This window comes from Ranitomeya variabilis, chromosome 5 (genome assembly GCF_051348905.1).
Source record: "Ranitomeya variabilis isolate aRanVar5 chromosome 5, aRanVar5.hap1, whole genome shotgun sequence".
Taxonomy (NCBI): domain Eukaryota; kingdom Metazoa; phylum Chordata; class Amphibia; order Anura; family Dendrobatidae; genus Ranitomeya; species Ranitomeya variabilis.
In genome coordinates this window covers 470,593,085-470,617,266 of record NC_135236.1, presented here as the reverse complement: position 1 = coordinate 470,617,266, position 24,182 = coordinate 470,593,085, and the positions used below count along the sequence as shown (strand labels likewise).

The following is a 24,182-nucleotide window of genomic DNA, read 5'->3' as shown; positions in this document are numbered from 1 at the left end:
CTGGCATAGAAATGACTGAGGAGCAAGGCTAAATAGACAACTCCCACATCCTGATGGAAACAGGTGAACAGAGGCGATGAAGCACACAAGTTCAGTACCACCAGTGACCACCGGGGGAGCCCAGAAACCAAATTCACAACAGTACCCCCCCCTCAAGGAGGGGGCACCGAACCCTCACCAGAACCACCAGGGCGATCAGGATGAGCCCTATGAAAGGCACAGACCAAATCGGAGGCATGAACATCAGAGGCTGTCACCCAAGAATTATCCTCCTGACCGTAGCCCTTCCACTTGACCAGATACTGAAGTCTCCGTCTGGAAACACGGGAGTCCAAGATCTTCTCGACAACGTACTCCAACTCACCCTCAACCAACACCGGAGCAGGAGGCTCAACGGAAGGCACAACCGGTACCTCATACCTGCGCAACAATGACCGATGGAAGACATTATGAATAGAAAAAGATGCAGGGAGGTCCAAACGAAAGGACACAGGGTTAAGAATCTCCAATATCTTGTACGGGCCGATGAACCGAGGCTTAAACTTAGGAGAAGAAACCTTCATAGGGACAAAACGAGAAGACAACCATACCAAGTCCCCAACACAAAGACGAGGACCAACACAACGACGGCGGTTGGCAAAATGCTGAGTCTTCTCCTGGGACAACTTCAAATTGTCCACCACATGCCCCCAAATCTGATGCAACCTCTCCACCACCGCATCCACTCCAGGACAATCCGAAGACTCCACCTGACCGGAAGAGAAACGAGGATGAAACCCCGAATTACAGAAGAAAGGAGAAACCAAGGTGGCAGAACTAGCCCGATTATTGAGGGCAAACTCCGCCAAGGGCAAAAAGGCAACCCAATCATCCTGATCCGCAGACACAAAACACCTCAAATAAGTCTCCAAGGTCTGATTAGTTCGCTCGGTCTGGCCATTAGTCTGAGGATGGAAAGCAGACGAAAAAGACAAATCAATGCCCATCCTAGCACAGAACGCTCGCCAAAATCTAGACACGAATTGGGTTCCCCTGTCAGACACGATATTCTCCGGAATACCATGCAAGCGAACCACATTTTGAAAAAACAGAGGAACCAACTCGGATGAGGAAGGCAATTTAGGCAAGGGAACCAAATGGACCATCTTAGAGAAACGGTCACACACCACCCAGATGACAGACATCTTCTGAGAAACAGGGAGATCAGAAATAAAATCCATGGAGATGTGAGTCCAAGGCCTCTTCGGAATAGGCAAAGATAACAACAATCCACTAGCCCGAGAACAACAAGGCTTGGCCCGAGCACAAACATCACAAGACTGCACAAAACCTCGCACATCTCGCGACAGGGAAGGCCACCAGAAGGACCTAGCCACCAAATCCCTGGTACCAAAGATTCCAGGATGACCAGCTAACACAGAAGAATGGACCTCCGATATGACTCTACTGGTCCAATCATCAGGAACAAACATTCTACCAGGCGGGCAACGATCAGGTCTATCCGCCTGAAACTCCTGCAAGACCCGACGCAAGTCTGGGGAAACAGCAGATAATATCACTCCATCCTTAAGGATACCTGTAGGTTCAGAATTACCAGGGGAATCAGGCTCAAAACTCCTAGAAAGGGCATCCGCCTTCACATTTTTAGAACCCGGTAGGTAAGAAACCACAAAATTAAACCGAGAGAAAAATAACGACCAGCGCGCCTGTCTAGGATTCAGGCGCCTGGCAGACTCAAGATAAATCAAATTCTTGTGGTCAGTCAATACCACCACCTGATGTCTAGCCCCCTCAAGCCAATGACGCCACTCCTCAAAAGCCCACTTCATAGCCAAGAGCTCCCGATTACCAATATCATAATTTCGCTCAGCGGGCGAAAATTTACGAGAAAAGAACGCGCAAGGTCTCATCACGGAGCAGTCGGAACTTTTCTGCGACAAAACCGCCCCAGCTCCGATTTCTGAAGCGTCGACCTCAATCTGAAAAGGAGGAGTAACATCAGGCTGACGCAATACAGGGGCGGAAGAAAAGCGGCGCTTAAGCTCCCGAAAGGCCTCCACAGCAGCAGGGGACCAATCAGCAACATCAGCACCCTTCTTAGTCAAATCAGTCAACGGTTTAGCAACATCAGAAAAACCAGTTATAAATCGACGATAAAAATTAGCAAAGCCCAAAAACTTCTGAAGGCTCTTAAGAGAAGAGGGCTGCGTCCAATCACAAATAGCCTGAACCTTGACAGGGTCCATCTCAATGGAAGAGGGGGAAAAAATGTACCCCAAAAACGAAATCTTTTGAACCCCAAAAACGCACTTAGAACCCTTTACACACAAGGAATTAGAGCGCAAAACCTGAAAAACCCTCCTGACCTGTTGGACATGAGAGTCCCAGTCGTCCGAAAAAATCAAAATATCATCCAGATACACAATCATAAATTTATCCAAATATTCACGGAAAATGTCATGCATAAAAGACTGAAAGACTGAAGGGGCATTTGAAAGACCAAAAGGCATTACTAAATACTCAAAATGGCCCTCAGGCGTATTAAATGCAGTTTTCCACTCATCCCCCTGCTTAATTCGCACTAAATAATACGCCCCACGAAGATCAATCTTAGAGAACCACTTGGCCCCCTTTATTCGAGCAAACAAATCAGTAAGCAGTGGCAAAGGATACTGATATTTAACCGTGATTTTATTCAAAAGCCGATAATCAATACACGGCCTCAAAGAGCCATCTTTTTTAGATACAAAGAAAAAACCGGCTCCTAATGGAGATGACGAAGGACGAATATGTCCCTTTTCCAAGGACTCCTTAATATATTCCCGCATAGCAGCGTGTTCAGGCACAGATAGATTAAATAAACGACCCTTTGGAAACTTACTGCCCGGAATCAGATCTATTGTACAATCGCAATCTCTGTGCGGAGGTAGTGAACCAAGTTTAGGCTCCTCAAAAACGTCACGATAATCAGATAAAAATTCCGGAATCTCAGAGGGAATAGATGACGAAATGGAAACCAAAGGTACGTCCCCATGAGTCCCCTGACATCCCCAGCTTAACACAGACATAGCTTTCCAGTCGAGGACTGGGTTATGAGATTGCAGCCATGGCAATCCAAGCACCAACACATCATGTAGATTATACAACACAAGGAAGCGAATAATCTCCTGGTGATCCGGATTAATACGCATAGTTACTTGTGTCCAGTATTGTGGTTTATTACTAGCCAATGGCGTGGAGTCAATACCCTTCAGAGGTATAGGAACTTCCAGAGGCTCTAAATTAAACCCACAACGTTTGGCAAAGGACCAATCCATAAGACTCAAAGCGGCGCCAGAGTCGACATAGGCGTCCGCGGTAATAGACGATAAAGAGCAAATCAGGGTCACAGATAGAATAAACTTGGACTGTAAAGTACCAATTGAAACAGACTTATCAACCTTCTTAGTACGTTTAGAGCATGCTGATATAACATGAGTTGAATCGCCACAATAGAAGCATAACCCATTTTTTCGCCTAAAATTCTGTCGTTCGCTTCTGGACAGAATTCTATCACATTGCATAATCTCTGGCGCCCTCTCAGTAGACACCGCCAAATGGTGCACAGGTTTGCGCTCCCGCAAACGCCGATCAATCTGAATAGCCATTGTCATGGACTCATTCAGACCTGCAGGCACAGGGAACCCCACCATAACATCTTTAATGGCATCAGAGAGACCCTCTCTGAAATTCGCCGCCAGGGCGCACTCATTCCACTGAGTAAGCACAGACCACTTACGAAATTTTTGGCAGTATATTTCAGCCTCATCTTGCCCTTGAGACAGGGCCATCAAGGCTTTTTCAGCCTGAATCTCTAAATGAGGTTCCTCATAAAGCAACTCCAAAGCCAGGAAAAACGCATCCACACTGAGCAACGCAGGATCCCCTGGTGCCAAAGCAAATGCCCAATCCTGAGGGTCGCCCCGGAGCAAGGATATTACAATCCTGACCTGCTGTGCAGGATCTCCAGCGGAGCGAGATCTCAGAGACAAAAATAATTTACAATTATGTTTGAAATTCTGGAAGCGAGATCTATCCCCGGAGAAAAATTCAGGCAAAGGTACTCTAGGTTCAGATATAGGAGCATGAATTACAAAATCCTGTAAACTTTGAACCTTCATAGCGAGATTGTTCAGACCTGTAGCTAAACCCTGAGGATCCATTTTCATCAGGTGAAGTCAGAACCATTCAAGGATTAGAAGGAGAGAGAGACGAAGGCTGCAGTAAGCAGAGAAGCTAGTAAATCAACTAATGAGCAAACTCAGAAAAAAAAAAAAAATTCTCTGCAGACTTCTTTTCTCTCCTTTCTTCTGCCAATAATTTTAACCCTTGGCCGGCCAAACTGTCATGGTTCTCAATGGCAAGAGAACGTAGTAAAGCATACAAAAAGGACTAGCTCTTGGAAGATGGGAACTCGAGCTGACTGTGAGCTAAACCTACCGCACAAATAACAGTGGCCGGGTAGCGTGCCTACGTTTTATCCCTAGACGCCCAGCGCCAGCCGGAGAACTGACTGACCCTAGCAGAGGAAAATACAGACCTGGCTTACCTCTAGAGAAATTTTCCCCAAAAGGCAGACAGTAGCCCCCACATATATTGTCGGTGATTTCAGAGGAAATTGACATACGAAGTATGAAGATAGGTTTAGCAAATTGAGGTCCGCTTACTAGATAGTAGGAAGACAGAAAAGGGAACTTCACAGTCAGCTGAAAACCCTTTCAAAACACCATCCTGGAATTACTTTAAGACTCTAATATCAACTCATGACACCAGAGTGGCAATTCCAGCTCACAAGAGCTTCCAGCCTCAGAAATAAACAATCACAGAGAACTGGAACAAAAATGCAAAACAAACTTAGGACTACAAGTCCAACTTAGCTGATAGTAGTCTAGGAGCAGGAACATGCAACAGAAAGGCTTCTGGTAACATTGTTGGCCGGCATAGAAATGACTGAGGAGCAAGGCTAAATAGACAACTCCCACATCCTGATGGAAACAGGTGAACAGAGGCGATGAAGCACACAAGTTCAGTACCACCAGTGACCACCGGGGGAGCCCAGAAACCAAATTCACAACAGAGATGATAGGGTATCCATCCCTATCATCACACAATATAACTCAAACACTCACATACTTAGAAAAATTGTTAAGAAACACTGGTCGCTCTTGAAGGATGACAAAGTTATTGGAGATAGACTGCCAAATCACCCAAGCTTTGTGTTTAGAAAAGCACGTAACTTGGGCCTTCTTGTTGCCCCCACTGTACAGCGCCCAATCACAATAGAGAAGTATGTAGGTCCTTTCAAACAAATTATAAAAGGCTTTTTTCCATGCCAGAAATGCAGGATGTGTAAATCACTAAGCCTAAAGAAACAAAAATTTGTGGCATCTCATAATGGGGCACAAATAGAAATTATCGATTTCATTACGTGCATCACCAAAGGAGTGATTTATGCGATTGAATGTCCCTGCAAAAAGCTCTATATAGGATGAACGAAACGCCCCCTTTGCAGGAGAATTTGTGAACATCTCCGTAATATAAAGAAAAAATACGGTGACCACCTTCTTTCAAAACATTTTTCAATCCATCACGGGGGTTCCCTACAAGGGATAAAAGTGTTTGGGATTAAAGTGGTCCATAAAGATTGGCGCAAAGGTGACTACATCAAACAAATGTCTAGGGAAGAAACTAGGTTTATTTTTGAACTGGATACACTTAAACCAAAGGGGCTTAATAATGGAGTCGAACTCTTCGCTTTTGATTGACATGTAACTTAGGAGCCAAGGCTATATATAGCCAGCAGGGCACAGCGGGAGCCAACCCTGAAGAAGGAATCCGTGTTTATTCCGAAACGCGTTGGTTATTCTTGGCTCCTACAGTGCTCCGTACCTCCAACAGGGGCACTACGTGACGTACTGGACACGTGACCCAAAATCTCCGAAGGTCCTGTCAGCTGCAACGATACAGAGCGCTCAGCTCCTATTCATCTCGTGCCGCACGGGCGGCTGTCACCGGCCGGGACAGCACGCCGAGGAACTATTACCTCCGAAACGTCGCTGATCATCACAAGGAAAGTAACAATCTATTTATAACCTTACAAATTTACAATCTTACAAGAGTACGTATGTTTCCCCTGCTGGCTCTCTTCAGATCCAGGTGTCTACATGCCGAATAGTACGTACAACTTTTTCTGGATAACTATCGCGTGTTTATATTTAGAAACACAGTTCTGCAAGCCTTGATGCGATTAACCTTTTGTTTTTAAAACATAGCTGTTTTAGTAATTCTCCTAATATTGATCTGCCTATTAAATTGCCAAATATAGCAGGATTTATACACACCTATTCCACTTTTTATCCTTGTCCTCAGAGTCCGAAGTTCCTAGTCTGACTCACATACGAGTAATCCTATTGCTTCCAGTACTACCTCCCCTTTGACAGGTAAACAGTTATTATTTAATTTCTATGCATATTTTAGCGCAGGTATATATTTTCTAATTCTATTTGTGGAAAATGGTTCTCACATTGGTTCGCTGGAGCCCCGAATTTTTAGAAATGGCTTTATAACCTTTTCTAGACTGATAATGTCAACTACTTTATTTCTTATTTGTTCCACAATGTCTTTGGATGTCCATTTTTTGAGAATCTTTTGGTCTTCTTCACTTTGTCACGCAGGTCCTATTTAGTGATTTCTTGATTGAGAACAGGTGTTGCAGTAATCAGGTCTGTGTGTGTGGCTAGGGAAGTTGAACTCTGCTTCCCAAAGTTGTGATCAACTACAGTTTATGTTTTAAATGGAGGGGGTTATCACTTTTTCACACAGATCCATATAGTTTTGGATTTCTTTTTCCCTTAATAAAGATCTTCATTTAAAAACTGCATTTTGTGTTTACTTGTGTTATCTTTGTCTAATATTTAAATTTGTTTGGTGATCTGAAGCATTTCAGTGTGACAAACATGCAAAAGAATAGGTCAGGAAGGGGGAAAACACTTTTTCACACAACTGTATGTGTACATTTTTTGTTTTTAAATAAATGTATTTATTGGATAAGTATTTTTTCTTTTTTTTGTAATTTTTTTTCATATATATTTACAGTTTTGTATATCTTTATTTACTTTTTTATATTGTCTCAGGATGTGGAACATCAGCTTTGCACTGACTGATCGCTGATCTAATACTCTGCAATGCTTCTGCATTGCAGGGCATTTAATCAGTGCATCGCAGGCAGGGAGGAGGTGTGTCAACTCCTGTCCTGAACAGGAACTTACAGACCACCTTGCCTGGGTGACCCTGTGGCCATCTTTCTGCCCTGGGTTTACCTTGAGGACTATCGGCACAATGCAATCACAAACGTGTTGTGCAGATGGGAGCGAAGAGGAAGCTCCCTCCCTTTGCGATACCCCTCAATGTCGCTGTCGCTATTGACATGACAGTGGCATCAGAGGGGTTAAACGCCTGCGATCAGTGATAGCATCAATAATGGGCATTGCTGCAGCATGTCAACTCTCATATAGAGCAGACACCTGCATTTGAGCGCAGTGGCGCACAGTGTGAACCTGCGCGATCATGAAGAAGTATATGTATGGTGGTTTGTGGGAATCCCGCTATCACAGCACCGTATGTGTATGGCACATACTGTATTGGGAAGGGGTTAATGGCACTTCTATTTTTCAAAGCATTCTTACTTTGAAACAATTTTTCCAGCACCTGCCGAAAACATTTGCATGATAGTGTGTGGATTTTTCTCTGTTTTGGACTTCTTTATAATATTTTACTCTTAAAAGAATAATTTCTTTTGTGACACCTTCAATTCAACTTTTCAGTTTCTTAAATAAGTTTTGCTATCACAGCAAGCAGATTTTTTCATAGGATATACTTTACAGGAAAACTTTTTAGTAGAAGCAAAATGAAATACAAATTACATTTGGAGTAATTTTTCCATTTAAAGCAACAAATCTTTTGCAACATAGTGTTCATAAATAGAAGGCTTAACTGTTTTAGCAGATAGTTTTTGTCAATTGCTGGAATATTACTGTGGATGAAATGAGCAGTTCTCCATTCTCTGTGGAGCTTTTATCTGTTGCTTTGTATATGCTGGACTATATTTAATACTTTTTGAAGGACATTAATGATGACCTCTGCTCCAAAGCGTTTTTGAATATGTTTATAGCAGCATTTTGCAGCCAGGGATGTTTTATTTAACACAATTGAGCAGCTTGGCACTTGAAAAACGAAGTGTATAATATAGTAATTCTCAGCAGGTTATACTGGTGAAGTAATTTATTAAAATCTGCTGGGTCATATATTTGGTTTAATGGAATATTTAGCTCCTTTTTTCCCTTAATAATTTTCAGAGATTTCATTTCCATCATCAGATATATTTAAATAAATTGCCACGTCTACCAATCTTGTGATGACTTTAGATTTAAATACAAGTTGATTGCATATAATGTGTTATTTGAAATGTTTCTCAAAACTGCATTTTAGGCTGCATTCATAGATTCGCATTTCACAGTTTGTGTACAGACCATGATTTCCAGGCCCAACAAGTCTCTCCTACTCGGATTTCTATATGCCTTTGAAGCTGTTGAATTTGAGTCGAGAGACCTTCAGTTGGTTCAGGAGTCATGGTCAATACATAAACTATGAAACACTGTCATGTCAGAACAGTTAGCATTGCAAAGTTTCTCCACTGCTTTTACATTGATGACCTTTCCTTAGGATAGGTCATCAATGTCTGATTAGCCGGGGTTTAACACCTGGCACCCCCACCGATCAGCTGACATCAGTGGTGGTGGCCGCCATCGGCCAGGAGTACTCACTTGTGGAGCTGGCCGTCTTCTGATAATGGCCACCGCAGGGAACTGCATATCCGCCTCCTATTGATTTGAATTAGAGGCAGATGTTCAATACCAAGCCTCTGCACTACCAGAAGACGGAGCAGCTTGGCAAGCGAGTACTTCCTGCCAGCGGCCGCTGACACCAATAACAGCTGATCGGCAGAGGTGACAGGTGTCGAACACCAACCGACCAGACATTGATGACCAAGGATAGGTCATCAATGTAAAAGTAGTGGGCAACCTCTTTAACTAATCATTACATAACTGCTTTTAATATTATAGCTGATCGGTGTGTATTTACCTATTTTTTATGTTGAAACAAATATATTTCTTATTGTATGAATGTTTGCGTGTATGTGCATTTCAAGTTACTTCATGACCATCTGTTCTTTCTGTTCCTTTTTTATATCTTTCTAATATAGTTTGAGGTGTGACATATGCCTCAAGCTCCTAATGGAAAACTGAGAATGGATAATCTTTGACTAAAATCACTTTTAAGTATCTCTCACATCTGGCTATGAAGTCACAATAAGATGAGCCTTTGAAGTCTGGCCTAAAGCATATGAAACAAAAGCTCACAAAATCCACAAGGCCCAAGCCATCATCTTTAGATAGTTGGCATTCGCAAGTCTGCATCTAAAATAAATAGTGCTACCTGCAAGGCTTGTCTGACCCGGTCGTAGCACAGCTTGCTTCCTGTGATATATGATTTCCATCAACATCACACTGCTTTCAAAGTACTTTCCATTATGTAATGGCAGACATTTCTTACATATTTTTAACAGCAAGACAACATTGCTAAACATGAAAAATCTGCACACCACTGAAGAAAAAGCATCTACAAGCTATATAAATAACATTAAAAAGTTTTTTCCAGTCACAATGTATTAATGATATACCTCTTGGATAGGTCATGAAAATCTGATCAGTGAAGGACCAACACCCAACATCCCTGCTGGTTGCCAGAAGTAAACACTGAATGGTGTTGCAATATTCATCTCCATTCAATGTGCAGTGGCCCTTGCTGAGCACCGTAGAACATCTCCTATTCTCTTACTCAATGGTACTGCAGAACAGCAATACCTGACAGCGACCGCTACACATTGTAAGGAGCTGTGCAGGGCAGCTCCGTTCAATAATTACATCCGCACTACACAGGAGCTGCTATCAGCTCATTGATGGGGATGTGGGCAGAGTGTTGGACCCCACTGATCCAATACTAATTAGCTTAAGTATGAATAGGTCATCATTGATATATTGTGAAAGGCTAAGCCCTTTGAAAATTTGATGGAGCTCATAAATTTCTTGGCGGTTGCCTATACAGAGCAGCAACTGTTTCATTTCTCTTGTAGCACTAATTGGTTAAGAATGTATCAAAAACATCACATTCACTACACGTGTGGAATGTCTAAACATGGATGGTGACTAGAACAATTTGGTCCAGAGATCTTTTATTGGCCTTCAGTTGGTTGTGCAAAAATACTTACGGTACATTATTAGTCAGGTGGGAACTATAGGACCTCAGTTTCCACATCGAAAAATAAACATATATTAGAAATTTTACACTTTTTTTTTTAAGGAACTTAAGGTGCAACATGTTAGCTAAGCAATAATATAAAATGTTTAGTAATCAAAACAATTTTAAGATCTACTCATATACTTTGAAACAACAAGTAATTATTTGGCACAGAAAGCACATATCTTATATATCTCATATAACTAGGAAGCCTCCATAATGGACGGTTACCTACCTTCCATACCTGCGAAAATATGATAAAAACAAACTCGCTTGGGGTTCAGTGGTCCCCATGCAACTAATTAAAGGTTAACCTGAAACAGAACTCACAGTGGTTGTCAGCAAATATTCCCAAAAAATCTGAATTGGAAATATGACTATTTTTTTGTCACAATACATGAATGGGAATCTATTATTACATAACTATTTACTTCTTTCAAGTGAAACTCCAGGCAAATTATCATAATTAGTAAAGCTAAAGCTTGTAGGGTCATATACAATATTAAATGCTTTGCACAGGCAGAAGCTGCCAATTAGTGATTAGTGATGGGGGGTGAGAATAATTAGAGCTTTATGGATATTGAGGACTATTCGGCAGGATCTTACTTATATTATTAAGAGCACAAGCAATGCTGTAGCAGATGGTATGCCATATTTTGCAGAGTAGAAGATGCATCAGATCATAAAACGTACCTCAAATTTTGAGGAGGAAAATAGGGGAAAAAAAGTTTAAATAATATGGTGCATTTTAGAGTACAATTTAGTCTCCCGGGATCTTGATCTGCATATGCGCTGCCTCCGGCAGACATTTTCCGGAAGCCCACCGCAGGGAAATCAATGGGAATGGGACTTCGTTCACCACCAACATCTTATGAAAACCCAGAGCTCGCCGCCTCGCATCACTGGACATGCCTTCCTCCCAGCCCAGGGCTTGCAGCATGACCCCACTCCTGCCGCCACTGGCCTCCTGTAGCAGTGACCCTGCCTTCTCTGACACCACTCCTCCGTAGCTGCACCCTTCCCATCAGTAAGCTACCTTCGCATTATAAGATATAAGCTCATTTTTCTGCCAAATTTTGGGAAAAAAGTGTGTATTATAGTCTGAAAATGCGGTCTTTTTTTAATCCGCAATAAAACCAGAAAACATCAGACCCCTGGAATTCTGCTCTTTGCCTCTCCTTCTTGAAACTTGAAACATGGTGACAGATTGTTGATGAGGATTTGTAGTGTACAGAATAACTTCTATTACATCTTCAGCATTTGCAACTGAACCAGGACACCTGGCTCAGCAGGTGGTCTAGCTACACCAGCTAGTATTCAAGTTCATACAGAATGACCACCTGTGCAGCCCACGCTGTGCGACTGCTTCATTCAAACTTCCTCCAGTCAGAGGGTAATTTCATGAGATTTAAGGAGAGTATGGAGTTATTGTACATCCTAGCTACACACCAGTTACATGTTTGAGATCTCTGGAAAGAGATGAACGGCTTCCAGGGTCTTGATCCATTCACCCCTCTCCCCACGGTGGAAGTATGGAGTAGACGCCAGCTGCCGAGGTCATGTTTGGTCTCCAAGTGTAATGGGGGGCCCAGCAGGATCAGATGGCTCCAAAGCTACCGCTTTATGACCTTTCATACAGAAGTAATGATCCATCATTGGTTTTGGAGTTTCAGCTGCCAGAGCAAGTGGGAGGGAGATTAGGGTCATCCCTGAAGGCGGTGAAGGAAGTGACTGACCAAGGGGTTAAGTGCATGTAGGATGATGTGAACTTTTGTTCTCTACCGTTGGAGGTCACGCAGTGTAACATGTTGGAAGAAACCAGAAATAGCTGACCTTCCTCACCTCCCATGTGGTCGCCAGCATCCAACGGCCAAAAATCAAACCGGAAATTGACTTTTGTATCATCTGCCTATATCTTTTATACTTCACCTGTATTTGCATATCTGACCATTGTATATGTATAACCATTGTGTATATAGTGTATTGTCTAGTGTGCCCTTAAGGTGATTAAATATATAATTTAACCTTGGGCTCCTCTTTTATCTCAATCCGCAAATCTTCGGCTGTGTTCTCGATCTCAATTTTCCATGCTACCGGGCTAGTTTCTGGCTTGATATACAGTACAGACCAAAAGTTTGGATACACCTTCTCATTTAAAGATTTTTCTATATTTCCATGACTATGAAAATTGTACATTCACACTGAAGGCATCAAAACTATGAATTAACACATGTGGAATTATATACTTAACAAAAAAGTGTGAAACAACTGAAAAAATGTCTTATATTCTAGGTTCTTCAAAGTAGCCACCTTTTTCTTTGATGACTGCTTTGCACACTCTTGATGAGCTTCAAGAGGTAGACACTGGGAGTGGTCTTCCAACAATCTTGAAGGAGTTCCCAGAGATGCTTAGCACTTGTTGTCCCTTTTGCCTTCACTCTGCGGTCCAGCTCACCCCAAACCATCTCGATTGGTTTCAGGTCTGGTGACTGTGGAGGCCAGGTCATTTGGCGTAGCACCCCATCACTCTTTGTTGGTCAAATAGCCCTTACACAGCCTGGAGGTGTGTTTGGGGTCATTGTCCTGTTGAAAAATAAATGATGGTCCAACTAAACGCAAACCGGATGGAATAGCATGCCGCTGCAAGATGCTGTGGTAGCCATGCTGTTTCAGTATGCCTTCAATTTTGAGTCCATCCGTTCACCTTTTCTGCGTCGCACAAAGACACGGTGGTTGGAACCAAAGATCTCAAATTTGGACTTATCAGACCAAAGCACAGATTTCCACTGGTCTAATGTCAATTCCTTGTGTTCTTTAGCCCAAACAAGTCTCTTCTGCTTGTTGCCTGTCCCTAGCAGTGGTTTCCTAGCAGCTATTTTACCATGAAGGCCTGCTGCACAAAGTCTCCTCTTAACAGTTGTTGTAGAGATGTGTCTGCTGCTAGAACTCTGTGTGGCATTGACCTGGTCTCTAATCTGAGCTGCTGTTAACCTGCAATTTCTGAGGCTGGTGACTCGGATAAACTTATCCTCAGAAGCAGAGGTGACTCTTGGTCTTAGTTTCCTGGGGCTTTCCTCATGTGAGCCAGTTTCTTTGTAGCGCTTGACGGTTTTTGCCACTGCACTTGGGGACACTTTCAAAGTTTTTCCAATTTTTCGCACTGACTGACCTTCGTTTCTTAAAGTAATGATGGCTCGTTTTTCTTTACTTAGCTGCTTTTTTCTTACCATAATACAAATTCTAACAGTCTATTCAGTAGGACTATCAACTGTGTATCCACCAGACTTCTGCACAACACAACTGATGGTCCCAACCCCATTTATGAGGCAAGAAATCCCACTTATTATACCTGACAGGGCACACCTGTGAAGTGAAAACCATTCCTGTGACTACCTCTTGAAACTCACGAAGAGAATGCCAAGAGTGTGCAAAGCAGTCATCAAAGCAAAATGTGGCTACTTTGAAGAACCTAGAATATAAGACATAATTTCAGTTGTTTCACACTTTTTTGTTAAGTATATAATTCCACGTGTTAATTCATAGTTTTGATGCCTTCAGTGTGAATGTAAAATTTTCACATCCATGGAAATAAAGAAAAATCTTTAAATGAGAAGGTGTGTCCAAACTTTTGGTCTGTACTGTAATACAGTTAACGGACTGGGCTTATATCTATCGAGGAACTGGTGGCAGTCTTACTGGGCTGATAAAGTAATGTTTTACTGATGCTAGTGAAAGGGGCCTCTCATCCTGTCATGGTTGTGAGCGAATGCGGTGCCACGTTAGCAACTGCGTGGGCCACATAATCACACTCCCGTGTAGACAGCATGGTGTCTGTGTAAAACTTTGCCAAGCTTACCTTCCGTGTCCTCAGGGGGTGCAAAATGTCTCATGGGTGCAAGTGAGGACAAAATACCACATGATTTCTCCGACATAATAGTGACGACAGGCGGGGCACCAAGGGGCGCGTTCATGACACATTTATTTTAAAGACTAGAGTAAAAAAAAATAATGGATCTTATATTTTATTAATTTAGTAAATTATACAAATTATGAAAGTTTCTCCCTACCATTGGGCTGATCACATGGACACCCATGATCAGCTACTAACTGTAGTGGGTCGTGACAGCTAGTGTTAAATTTCCCTGCTGTATCAAAACAAGGAAATGGGGAATTGCATTATATATGTGTAATGTCAAGAGAGAAATGTTCTTTTTAGCTCTTTTATCCAGATTTGAGGGATGAGGAACTCTTTTCAATTAACTGAGAATGCCCTGATAATGTGTCTGAAAAGGGGTTTTCTAAAATGAACAACCACCTCAAGTTCCCATTCTGTACCTTCTTACTGATTCTCACATAGGAGAATGAGTTTTTTTGAGTGTCGTCAAAGTAGCCGCACACTCTTGAAAGATAAAGCTTCAGAAGATCTCTCATTCATATAGCGGTATAAATAGCTTTATAATGACGTTAATGGCTTTTGCAAAACAGCTGCTAGATTCCTCAGTAAGTGATTTGGGGCATAACGGGATCAGGCACCTTGCCCCTATCCTCTTTGTGAGCCCATTTCAATTAAGAGAGGGTTAGCACATGCGTATGTGATAATTATAAGGTTTCATGTCATTTAACATTTTCACAGCATGAAATAAGCACCTCTGTCTGTATTTTCTAATTTGCAGCTAGATCTGATGCTAATAGTGCGAATTGGTAGATATACAAGGGGGAATTTCATTTAATTGTGAAAGCACAATATTAAAAGTCAGAACCCTTTTTGGTATATTTGTGTATTTACTGTTTTAGAACAATCTGAATACTATTTTAATTGCTTATTATAAAATAGTAATGCTTATGTCTTAATTGAGAACATTGGGGCATATTTACAAATTAAAATGCACTGAAGCACATGTGTGACACATTATGTGTTTACATTCATTGAATGCCTTACTCAACAAAGCAGATGGTGTAGTGTCCCCAGCCAGGCACTGTAGAACAGAAACCAAACTTGGTCTGAGGTGACTTAAAGGGGTATTCCCATCTCCAAGATCCTATCCCAATATGTAGCAGGTGTAATAATAATAATATTAGCAAATACCTCCAATTAGAAATGTAGTATAGTTTTTCTAATTTTCCTCATGTGCAGGCATTGCAGGACCTTAGGTGTCCATGGTTACGACCGCTGATATAGTGACAGTTAGCTAGTTGCTAGTGGTCGTAACCATGGATACCTAAAGTCCTGCAATGCGTGCACATGAGTTGTTTCCTCACCTGCTTAGAAGACTTGAACGCGTGTGTGTGTGTTCTGTATTTACACAGTCATGAACAAAACAGAATACACCTTTTTAATTTTATCGTTTTCTGCATCAGGACATTATTTCATTATGTTCTGATACATAACTGTGTACTTGTGTTTTTCTCATATGTATACGTGTGTGTATACATATTTACAGCATGTATTAATTTACATTCTTTAGCAATTAGGATAGATTCTGTTTGTAATAAGAAAACCAATTTACATGATGTTAGAATATAGTTAATTTGGCAAAAGTATCCCATAGAGAATCCGTAGTGTAATTGAAAGCCTCTCCAGTATAGGATCACTTCCTCTTTTGCAATCACTTTGCTAGGGTTGTAAGCGATCGGTTTACAGACATTTAGACAGATTGCCTTTATGTAAACAGAAATTAGGGCGCACCATGAATTTATGGGCATGACCACTGAAGAGGTAAACGTCAATGAAGATTAGCTGTAATTGCAGAAATCTATCCTAACTGCATTGCTAAATTGGATGAAAATGAAAGAAATATGTCGTGATTTATAAACTTTCCTGAGTACCACAAATATCTGTCTTGGGATTTCCTGCATTATTCATGTAAGAAAAGTCACTTTTCTTTCCATTTGTGATTGCGGATATCCTACTTTCACACTGGTTATTTCTGTATTTTGTTATATGGAGGAGCACAATTGTACAGTTATTCGATAAATTGGGGGAAATTGCCATAGTGATATTTGCTTTCATGCGACAGGTTTTGCGCTACATTTCTATTGTTCAATATGTAACATGCACATTAGAGACAGTTTCGTAGTAAGCCAGTTGGCGTGGTATGTAAGTGAACACCTATATATAACCGGATTAAGTAAAGGCTGTCCTAAACATAGTTATTAAAGCTACCAAGAAAAGTGATGTCAGTCATTGGGTAGTTCAGAGAAAACTTACATTTATGCACACACAACCACTCGCACGCATACACATACACACTCACACACACACACTCTCACACACACACTCTCTCACACACACACTCTCACACACACACTCTCTCACACACACTCACACACACACACTCTCACACACACACACTCTCACACACACACACACACACACACTCTCACACACACACACTCTCACACACACATGCACGCATACACACTCACACACACACACTCACACACACACTCTCACACACACATGCACGCATACACACACTCTCACACACACACTCTCACACTGCACACACACTCACACTGCACACACACATGAACACACACACATGAACACACACACACACTACACTTATATTGCTAATAGGTTTAAGTCCAGATACCTAGTTTTGTAAGGTAACAATGCTAACTGCGGTGCCACCATTTCTTTTTAGTTTGGTACCTGGAAACTACATACACTAGAAGAAGTAATGGCCTCCGTCATCATCCTCATTAGTGACATACATGATAGGACTAGAAGAAGGTTGACATAAACCTAGACTTTTAGCACAGTGTCAACTAAGATGTTGTTTAGTAAAATGCCATTTATTAGCTTTGAGCACTTTTAAAAAGCATTTTAAAAAATGAATTAGTCCACACGTTTCAGGCACTTTTTAGACTGTAGCCAATACATGTTGGCAAATCTCTCTCATTGCTTTTTTTCGCTTTGGGCAGTGTTGTTACACTCCAAATGAAAATAAAAGTTCAGTTAAATATATTTATGCCTCATGATGTTAATAGCCTCCTAGTGAACTCCCATGGCTGCTGTAAGTTTCAGATCAAATTAAAGATGGGAATTTCTGAGACTTAGCTAGCTCTTTGAACATTTTATTGTAGGACAATGGCTTCAGGCCATGACGATATATAAATTAGTTCATTTACTGTAAAGCAACGTAAATTGCATGTAAATATTGCGCTGTGAAAGACTGCTATTTACTTTGATGTGTTTAATCTAGTTTAAGTCAGTAATTGCTAGTAGACACCATAATTCTTAAAAGGGAAAGTCACGGTAATCGTAAAGAGGAAACTATTTCTAATATACCGCACAATATTTTGACTGAAACTTTAATGGACACTTTAAGCTGATCTTTTTTTTATATTTGGAGTACATTATGGCAGGTAAAGTTGAATAAAATGATGCACTTGTATCTATATTGAACTACTATGTTTGGTGTTTTTTGTTCTTGAGAAATGGATTTTACGACAGAATTTCAAATTGAACTGAAATATAGTTTATGATTTGATATTGAAGAGAATCTGTCATCAGGTTTTTACTAACCCATTTAAGAGCAGAATAGTGTAGGGTCAGAGACCCTGATTCCAGTGATGTCCTTCATTGAGCTGCTTGCTGTAATTTTTCTGAATACTGAGCTCTGTATTAGCCCACCCCATCAGTGATTGGAAGTTTTCTGCCCATGCACTGTGTACACAGAATGCTGCCAATCGGTGTTGAGGATGGGATTATACAGAGCTCATGAATATGGAGGACTAGATGGCAGCAGGCGTACTAGTCCTCTAACAATCTCTTGCCGGTAATAAGGCCTCTTTCACACTAGCGTCGTACGACGCATGTTGCAATGCGTCGTCTTGGAAAAAAAACGCATCCTGCAAAATTGCTTGCAGGATGTGTTTTTTCTCCATAGACTAACATTTGCGACGCATTCCCACACATCGCAACCGTCGTGCGACGGTTGCGTCGGACCGTCGGCACAAAAAACCGTTGCATGTAACGATTTTTGGTGCGTCGTGTCCAGCATTTCCGACCGCGCATGTGCGGCCGGAACTCCGCCCCCTCCTCCTCGGAGCTCACAATGGGGCAGCGGATGCGTGGAAAAAATGCATCCGCTGCCCCCGTTGTGCGGCGCTTCCACAGTATGCGTCGGTACGTCGCAACGTCGCATTACGACGTGCAGCGCACGACGCTAGTGTGAAAGTAGCCTAAAACAGTGATTTTATCAAAACTACAGTAAGCAGCTCAGTATGTGACACATCGCTGGAATCAGAGTATCTGTCACTACTTAATGCTGCTCTCCAATTAGGTATCAAAAACCTAGTGACAAGTTCCCTTTAAGACTTGGGCTATAAAGCTATTTTGGCCATAACACAAGTCTCAAGAGCAAAAATCACTTACTGTCGCTGCTACATCGCAGAGTAATGAAGCTGAATGAGGTCTCATTGTGACTTCTAGGATACCCCCACTAGCAAATCACAAAGAATTCACGTGGTACTGACTTTTTTCCTTTTTGCTTATTGTGGCATCCTAGAGGTACCAATGAGTTCCAATTCTTCAATAGGAAATATTGCAGTTTATGTGTAAGTGAATGGGAGTGTATGTTGTCGATGAGCTTTAGCCTCACGTCATATTACTAGGTATAGAAGCAAATCCATTTGGCTTAATTTTTGTGCTTTTATTTAAAGTCTCAAATATCTTGTATACGATATAGCTGTTATGACATGTTGGGAGATGTAGTTTTACTACAGCTGGATGAGCCCCAAGATACAGATCACTGCTATACGGCACAATTAAGGAAGAACGCCAAACCTGAGTACGGTACTACAAAGAAATGGATTTATTCTTTCATCGGTGGACTTAACTGCCTTTATCTTTGCAATAATCCTGCCAAAAAAATAGCTGAGTGCACAGATTATTTTTTAAATGGAGAATGGCTTTTAAAAGCTTCTCTCCAGCCGTACTTATCATTAACCTGAAACGGTTACTCAGTTGGTTTTTGCATCAGGATCCACTTTTTCCCTTTTTCACCTTAGTCACGTACTTGATTGCGGCAAGGAGGATTTGTACGCCTTATAAATACCAATGAGATCAAACTCTGCAGGCCCTTTGGTTACTGATTTATAAATCATATCCTTTGTGAAGCAACAATTCTTAAAAATATTATTTTTTGCCATCTTGTCGCCATATGGATATTTTTGGTTGCTTCAATGAGCATATCATACAACCGCAGGCTTAGAAGTATCATTAAAGCATTTTTTATTTAGCCATTACATAGAGATTTGTTAACTGTTCTGTTAATATGGATGTAATGACTGCTTTTTATTATGAACATCTTGTGCAAAATGGGCAGTTGATATATAATACACTGTTTAATAATTGATCGTTTTGATAATAAAAAGTGTTTAATAATTAAAAATTTGAGCTAAGAACTAAGGCACGCTGAGCCTCTACAAAGCATCTGTCCCATAGCCAGGTCATCTCCAATAAAGCATTACAGCACAGTGTACTATGTTACAGACATCCTCCAACTTTTCAAGTAGGCATGCTGCTTTGTAAGCAATAGGTAATGAATATAAAAAAAAGTGTTAAATGTATGACTAATTAATATAAATATGTAAAAAAAACTGTACTAAACGACAGGGGCGTTGCTAGGGTCCTAAGAGATCAGGGGCCCAAGCCCCAAAGCGCATGTCTCACCATACGAAACCCCCTACATTTAAAATAGGCTCTATACATATATAGAGTATACCATGTTGCTAACCTAATGTACACTATACAAAGACCAACATTAACTAAATTACTGCTAGAAAAGGCCAAAATAAACCGGCTACACATTGTCCTCTATCATCACAACTACACCACGAATACATATTATATCCAATAATACCACATACTGTTTAAGCTGCAGTATTTTTGTGAAATTAGCATTCCTGGGATCGCCCATTCATGATAATCGTGCAGTATAAATGCGCTTTTAGACTAGTGTCAACATCTATAAATATATATGGAGGAAATATGATTCTGGCATAAACACGGAAAGGATTCTTTACAGTAAGTCGTCAAACCATGATATGGCCTACTTCAAGATGTAGTAATTGCAAATGATGTATTAACAATACAAATGCTAATGTATATACTAATCTATTCATAGAATTACAATGGAAAAAAAACAATATAAAAGATTGAATTTGATAGATATGTGTTTAATTACCATGAAATGTTGACTATAACTCGTACTGTTGGTCGTAAGCACAATGATAACTTATTTTGTTGTGGCACGTTTGTCTAATTTGAATTCTCTAATTCCAGTATCCTGCCGCTTTGATGAATCTGGGTGCCATTCTTCATCTCAATGGTAAATTAGAAGAAGCAGAAGCCAACTACCTCCGAGCTCTTCAGTTCAAGCCGGATGATGGCATCACTCAATCTAACCTTCGGAAGTTGTGGAACATCATGGAGAAACAAGGTCTAAAGACATCGAAAACGTGACAAAGAGGAGTAGAGACTTTTGACCAAATGTTAGTTTCTAATATTGGACATGAAAGGAACAGATGAGCTACAAGCTGGGCATTCTGTCTGAGAAGCATAGGTGATGATAGAAGAATTTTTTTGCTTTTTGGCAAAGTAGATGTATTAAAAAAAAAGGGAAATAATGATGTCGGGGGATATGAAATCCCCAGAAGGGACTAGGAAATGCTTGCATTAGCCCGGATTACGAAAGGCACTTAAAGTGAGGTCTGTCTTCATCACAATGCAACTGGTGCATAATTCTTAAGTAGGCCAAAATCGATAGTAGTCTATAAAGTTATAATGCAAGGTATAACAATGTAGGTAATCTTCAATACTAAAATAATTATTTACAGTGATTCCATTACAGCTAATTCACTAATTTTATTAAATGTTTAATTATTTTCTGCCAAACTAAACTGTTTTCAGTAGGGCTGCTGATGTGATCTGATGCGTTATTTCTTTTTCCATGCGTGTATGATTGAGCTCGAACAATGATAAATTGCTTCTAACAAAAGCAAAGCAACACGATTCATCATCAGGATATCTTAATATTCTGTCTCCGTCTTAGTTACATTAGTATGGGACAGTTTGTTTTTACAAAGTAAAATCAAAGGGTGACACAAACCATGCCCTGCGCCTGCTGGAAGTTTAATATGTGGTCGTGAGTGAAGGTGATGAAAGACCTTATTTTTTTTTTTTTTACCTTTTTGTGTGGGCGTGTGTGTTTTAAAATCCATAAGATTCTCCTTTATTTTAAGGCAAATAAAATATTTATTTTGTAAAAATGAAAATGATTTTTTATCACAATATTGTCTCCTATTGATTTCTATATAAAGTTAGATCCAGTAATTATGTTACACAAGTGTAGTATAACTAAAAGTGTTCACAATTCCTGAAACTCATAAAAATCTTCTATTGGTGGCATGGGAGCGAGGCTATTGCCTTCCTGATATAAGCACAGTTCTGCATTAGTTCCAGTCTTTCAGTTTATTGTGGTGATTTCCCATGAACCATATAAAACATATAGACTGACCATGCTAAATTAGGACAGCAGGCCTCATTTATCCAAAAACTGGACTTGATAACTATTGCCACCATTCAATGCTTAGGGTAAAAATAAATTACCCTGAGACGGGTTGGACTGTGTGTATGCATTGGGTGAACAATAACCCTGTTCCATATCTTGTAATATGCAGATGTAGCAAACTGTAACTTAACATCAAACATATTGTATACCATGATGCTTTTCATTGACTTTTTGTTACGGCATGTGCCTGTTTGACATGTGAAATTAAAGTTTGCTGCATCCTGTATGTAACATGTTGATTGTAAAGGTAAAGTTTGCTACATCTGTATTATGAATATATTTTGACAGCTTTGTAGATGGCCTGCTTCTCATAGGCCCCCTTAGACACTAGGTTTATAAAAGTTTTTTTTGTAAGCAATTCTTTAACCATATAAAATCGGAAGGACAGTAGCAATTTCATGTGTATTTAAATGGAAATGGTCTGCACAAATAATTTTCTACAGCTCTGTTGAACTAAGTAGATGAATATGACAATATAGTAAATAATATTATGAAATACAATACTTTTTTTTTTTTTTTTTTACTATGGGCCTAAAAACTAATAGAGAGGCAACTACCTGCCTGTTCTACCCAGGGCCAGCTTAGAGCTGTCACTGACCGGTCTTGCCATCGATTCAGCTGCTCCACTTCAACCGAGCAGCTCTTCTTCTCCCAGGCTGCTCTATCAACCTGGCATGACTGTCAATGCCATTCTGACTTACAGTTGGCTCCCAGGGTTTTGCATCTGGGAGCCGTCTGTCAATCAGTATAACATTGGTAGTCACGCCCCGTAAACAGAGCAGAGCGGATTAGAAGCCGCTCAATCACAATCCGGACCAGACTGTGACCTCTCCATGCCAGCAAAGATCGCAGCTGAGCACAATAGGGCAGGTAGTTAGCAACTACCTGCATGTTAGTTCTTAGGCCCATAGTAAAAAATGATATAGTCTTGGATAACCCATTTAAGCCAAGTTATTAACATGTAAACTTGGCCAGTCAATGGAAGTTGATTGTATGCAGCTGAAATTCAGTCCCCTTTCTTATGTCTAAGCTTAAGCTACATGCTAAAATTGCATATCATTTATAAATGTTACCTCCAGTGTTACTTTTGTTTCTCAACAAAAAAGCTTTAGTCCTGATGTTACACATAAGGCTATATACTCAAGGCTTAATGGCCACAGATATGCAGTGTAGAGACTCCAAAAATGTATAGTACAGCACATGTGAATGGGTTTTTATTTTAAACTCTATGCTTCCTAGATAAAATCTGCACAATAGAGATCACCAGTCAGAACACTGTATGTCTAGGTAAGAGTTCTTGTCCTGTTTGAAAGCTTCTAAAAACGTTGATACATTGGTTCTTTCAGTTAAGTTTCAAGGGGTCCTAGAATTGACCCATCACTTATCCTTTGTATTGCTGAGTGTCCAAGCAATCATGAGAACAGCGGTCTAATTTGAATGGCGTGGCGGGCAACCAGGTCGCTGCCAGTCCATTCAAAGTCTATCATACTGATGGATAACCTTGTGCTATACTCAACAAGTCACATAGACCTTGACTGGAGTAGGAGAGCGCATGCTTAACCATTATGTAACCAAAAGTGTTGGTCCTGGGAAAACTGCTTTAAGGTTACATTCCCTCCATGAGTTTTTGGTGAGTTTTTTACGCTGCATATTTTCGAAAAAAAAAGGCAAGTAACCTACTTTTCTTAATGGTGCAGAAAATCTGCAGCATCAAAAGCTCATTGTGTGAACATAGCCTAACAGTGTGGTTACAGGTCTCACCCACTCCTTCAGATAATAAAAAAAGTAACGTTAAACTTTCACTTAAGCATACTTCATAGTTTACAAAATATGTTTTATATTCACATACTTTACATTTTTACATTAAGATTTAAGTAAATTATTTCTATGGCTTTCTGAAAACTTATCTGCTTTCATACAGCGTATAACACTTCATGTACATATACTATAGATTTATTTATACATTTGCTGAGAGGATTATGCGGTACACCTCTTTTTGTTCAGTCTTTCCCGTTCCTGTGGCGCTAGATTGGGTTTGCTGTGCTCCCATATGTTGTTATTTGCTCTTTAGGCTTCTAGTTTATTTTTTTTCACTGCTTGCAGACATTACAATAAACCGTTCCAAACAAGACGCAATACGCCAGGCAACCGGCCAGCTGCATCACTGACATTTATATTTACTGTTTGTTTATTACCAACTGTTAC

General features: G+C 40.5%; 1 protein-coding gene across 1 annotated transcript in view; it reads left to right on the top strand.

Moving 5' to 3' along the window:
• The window catches only part of TMTC2 (transmembrane O-mannosyltransferase targeting cadherins 2), a 364,646-nt gene extending 342,976 nt beyond the window's left edge, over positions 1-21,670 (top strand). The window contains exon 12 of the mRNA XM_077265461.1: positions 20,690-21,670. Coding sequence (XP_077121576.1) covers positions 20,690-20,869 — 180 coding nt within the window. The 3' untranslated portion in view covers positions 20,870-21,670. The remainder of the gene's footprint in view (positions 1-20,689) is intronic.
• The last annotated feature ends 2,512 nt before the right edge of the window (positions 21,671-24,182 follow it).